Source organism: Hakea prostrata, chromosome 1 (assembly GCF_041222555.1).
Source record: "Hakea prostrata isolate BN-2017 chromosome 1, UWA_Hpros_2, whole genome shotgun sequence".
Taxonomy (NCBI): domain Eukaryota; kingdom Viridiplantae; phylum Streptophyta; class Magnoliopsida; order Proteales; family Proteaceae; genus Hakea; species Hakea prostrata.
Genome location: NC_142600.1, coordinates 61,281,240 through 61,285,413, shown reverse-complemented (window position 1 = coordinate 61,285,413; position 4,174 = coordinate 61,281,240). Strand labels below are relative to the sequence as shown.

General features: G+C 38.0%; 1 protein-coding gene across 1 annotated transcript; it reads left to right on the top strand.

Annotated features, from left to right (window-relative positions):
* The first annotated feature begins 2,148 nt into the window (after window positions 1-2,148).
* LOC149029289 (histone H3.2) lies at window positions 2,149-3,049 on the top strand. Its single transcript, XM_089150439.1, has one exon. It carries the CDS (start codon window positions 2,222-2,224, stop codon window positions 2,630-2,632), a length of 411 nt encoding a protein of 136 aa, XP_089006565.1. The 5' UTR covers window positions 2,149-2,221; the 3' UTR covers window positions 2,633-3,049.
* The last annotated feature ends 1,125 nt before the right edge of the window (window positions 3,050-4,174 follow it).

The following is a 4,174-nucleotide window of genomic DNA, read 5'->3' as shown; positions in this document are numbered from 1 at the left end:
CTTGGGCAAGCATTTGTGGGACTTCTTTATAAGCCCAACCACCCCCTTTTAAGGGGTTTAACCTTGCCAACAAAGCTACTGCTCATTCTCAAGTGAAAAAGTCATTTACACAAGTGATCTTGCATTGATTACTAGCTCACCAACTCCATTCAACTTTGAAGATCATTCCAAAGTTATGAAGCAAACTTCTTGAAGTCAAGCTTGGAGTTATTGAGGGCTATAGGGACTTCTCATTGATGCATTGTCTTTATTAAAGCTTCATTCATTGCATCACATCACACAAGGAGTAAACTGTCACACTCCTTGTTAGGTAATATCTATCACTTCTTATACTTGTATTGATTGTTGAATTCTAGTCTAGATTGATTAGGATTTGCATTGGGTGCTCTTGCCCGTTAACAAAGATTGCAAAGGGTGCTCTTGCCCTATTTGATTAACAAAGATTGTAAAGGGTTCTCTTGCCCCGGAACAAAGAGTGTAAGGGTTTGACTCTCTACCCATTGTATTGAAAGAGATTCATTAGTTGAATACTCTCTTAAAGCCAAGAGAGGAGTGGACATAGACTTAAAGTCGAACCACTATAAATTCTTTTGTTGTAATTGCTAAATTGTATCAAATTTTCATTTAAATCTTCAATTTACTTTGAAATTGCAATTAAACCGAGAATTTGGGATAATCCACTAGATACAACCTAATCACCCCCTCTAGATTGTATTAACATCATTCTTCTCACCTTTTGAGGTGTATGAAATTTTATTGTTACCCATCCTCTCCCAATCTACCACAAATGTTTGGTTTTGAACCAAACAAACACAAGAAAAATTCACAGTGAAGTCAACCTATTTCCTTAGTTTAGCATTATCTCTTGGAGTTAGTAACATTACCTCTCCCTGTTCATTCTCTACTTGTTGGAAGGAAATTTGGAATATTCTAAACTTACCAAAAATAAAGCATTCATATGGAGGGTGGCTAGTGAAGCTATTGCCACAAATAAGAATCTATTTTATAGACATTGTAGCCCTTCCCCTTTATGCTTGTTGTGTGTGTCTTCTGTAGAATCTATTATGCATGCCATTGTGTTCTATCCTTTTGCACAAACCTATCGGAAGGTGTCTCCCCTTAGAATTGATGTGTTTGAATTCTCGGGTCTATCTATGGATGATTGGATTAACTTTATATACTCCAAATATAAACTCACTAATGAATTGGAGATGATGGATATGATTTGGAGTACACTATGTTGGCTTCTATGGAAAGCCCAAATGGATTTGTTTTTGAAAAGGAAACAACCTTCTTTAGAAGGATTAATGAATAGTTTTTGGGCATTATATAGTGAAGTGTAATATGTACATTTGAATTTTTCACATGAAGAACTTAGCCACATGAAATCTGGTTCCAACTCACTAAATGTTGATTACCATTTTCTAGTTCATGTGGATGGCTCTTGGGACAAATAAAATAAGAAGGGAGGACAATGTTATACTACTTGGGACTAGCATGGAGATTTCCTAGCAGTAAAGACACGCTTTGGTTTTGGCATGTTGGCGACTACTTGGATTTAGAGGTGATAAGGGATGGTGTCTTATTGGCGCAATCATTTCACATTACAAAGCTGGTTATTCTCTTAGACTGCAAATATGCAATTGAGGCCTTCAATGGTCAGAGTCATTCCATAGATTGGATTTGTTGTTGTATTGTTGAGGGGATTTTGAAACTTAGGATTTATTGAGTATGTATTTTTTACTTACTGGTAGGTCCAATAATACTTATGCAGAATTCATTGTTCAAGGGGCTCGAACTTTTAACATCTTTAGAATTTGGTGGAATTGCCCCCCCATATTTTACGTTAAACAACTGTTTCTCTACCTCCACCTCCACCTCCAGGGATTTATATAAGGACCAAAAAAAAAAGAAAAAAGAAAGCTTCGTTACCAAAAAAATAAAACAAAAAAAACAGCGATATAATATTTTCCCGCTTAAAATTTGATGAATTTTCGTGTCCAAGCTGGCAATCCGTGTTTAACTTTCAAAACAAACCCGAACCGTAGAACACTGAAAGCACCAACGGCCGGGATTCTTAAATCCCGCCACATTGCGAACTCATATAAATAGCCACCTAATGAAGAGTTTCAAGTACGCGTTCAAGTTTTGATTTTCAAATCTTTTCGCTTCCATTTCCGATAATTTGCCTTCGCAAAGTTCTTGGTTTCTGCAACATCTAATGGCGCGTACGAAACAAACTGCGAGAAAATCCACCGGAGGAAAGGCTCCAAGGAAGCAATTGGCTACCAAGGCGGCTAGGAAATCTGCTCCAGCGACTGGAGGCGTGAAGAAACCCCATCGATTCAGGCCAGGAACGGTGGCTTTGAGAGAGATCAGGAAGTACCAGAAGAGTACCGAGCTTCTGATCCGAAAGCTTCCATTCCAGCGGTTGGTTCGAGAGATCGCTCAGGATTTCAAGACTGATCTTCGATTTCAGAGCTCCGCTGTTTCAGCACTCCAAGAAGCTGCGGAGGCTTATTTGGTCGGGCTCTTTGAAGATACCAATCTCTGTGCGATTCATGCGAAGAGGGTTACAATTATGCCCAAAGATATCCAGCTTGCTCGTCGGATTAGGGGTGAGCGTGCTTGAAAAGCAGCTCTAGTTTTTTTCTTCGTGAACTGTTTGCTGATGTTGTATAGTGAACCGTTAGTTCGTTTTCGGGGTTTGGATTTAGGATTTTGGCAGGTGCTTTTAGCACTTTGCAGTGTGTGGTTGGTTGAAATCTGGATGGAATCAGATTCTTAACTATAGCATTTCTGATCTGATTTTAGCACTGAGCTTCATCAATGAGCTTGCTTAACCGCATTGTAATGATTTGCTTGATATAATATTTCCAGTTAAATTGCTAGCTCTATTCTGGTTATTATAATTGTATAATGCTTAATATTTTTATTTCCTTTTGTTAAGGAGTCTGCATCTTGAGAAAAAAAAATCCTGAGAAACCGCGGAAACAGAGATTCTCGAACCAAGGGTGGTGTTATTATGTACAGACTTGCGCGTATGGGGCAATAGGAAATGCAAACATTTTATAGGAGATCATTAAGTTGCAAAGTTGATTTTGTAAAGAAGTAAACCTGCTCAATGACCTTTGAGTTGAAATTTTCATCATTAATTCAATGCATTCCAGTTGCCACAAAATAAAGCCTTTGTAGTGCTTGTTCCTCTTTTTAGGTATTGGAGAGTTGAAGCAGAATAACTTAAGAGAAAAAAAGAACTCCCTATCAGCTTTGGTGTATCATTCAAATAAGATCCTTGTTAACCTTTAATTCAGATTGCTCTTATTACTTGGATGAGTTGTTGCTAGTTAGGGATTTGAATCTATATTACCATCCTAGCAGATCAACATCTATCATAGAAGTTTTAGTTGAATGATGGTTGTACCATTGGTAATTTACGTCTGGCAGGTGCAGATGGGATACTTCTGGATCAATGAGCAGTTATGATTTCTTGTTTTTAGTAATTATATTTTGGTATCAGCAAATCTCAAAGTAGACTTCCTGGTTTGGGTCTGAAGCTTAGAAGCTGCTAAGCCAGCACTTGATAACTCTCCTGGAGAAAACTTCTGGGCCATGGGAATAGAACACCTAAAACCTGTTCGATAAAATGGTTTATTTTTCTGTTCTTGAAGCATAGGCCAGGTGTATATTGTGTTCAAAGAAGTATGCTTGCAAAACAAGAAATAATTAGTTAATTCTTTAAAGAAATTACACCCAATGTATTCCTTATCGTTCCTGATAAAAAAAAAAACCAAGTTTACTCAGCTTCCATGCATTTAATCTGCTGACTCCGTCACTTCTATGCAGCACAAACTGTAGTGGTCATTTCCTGCTCACTCTGAATTGATGAAGGTGACCCTTCTCTCTCTCTCTCTTTCATCTTAATCGAAGGTCTCAGTTCAGATCTTACTTTATCGTCAGTCTCCTGCTGCAACTAAACTCACTCTTGCGTATGTGTGTCTAGATCTTGGTATCCCTCATAACCAGTTGAAGAAAGCTCTCAATCGTAGCTGAGTTCTGACTGTGGGGATGTAGATCCCTTTTTCTAGGTTGAAGAAAACATTTGAAGATATGGATTTTAGTCAGAAGCTTTTGATGGTAGGCTTTTGTTGAAGAACTTTGATTCCTTCTCCCC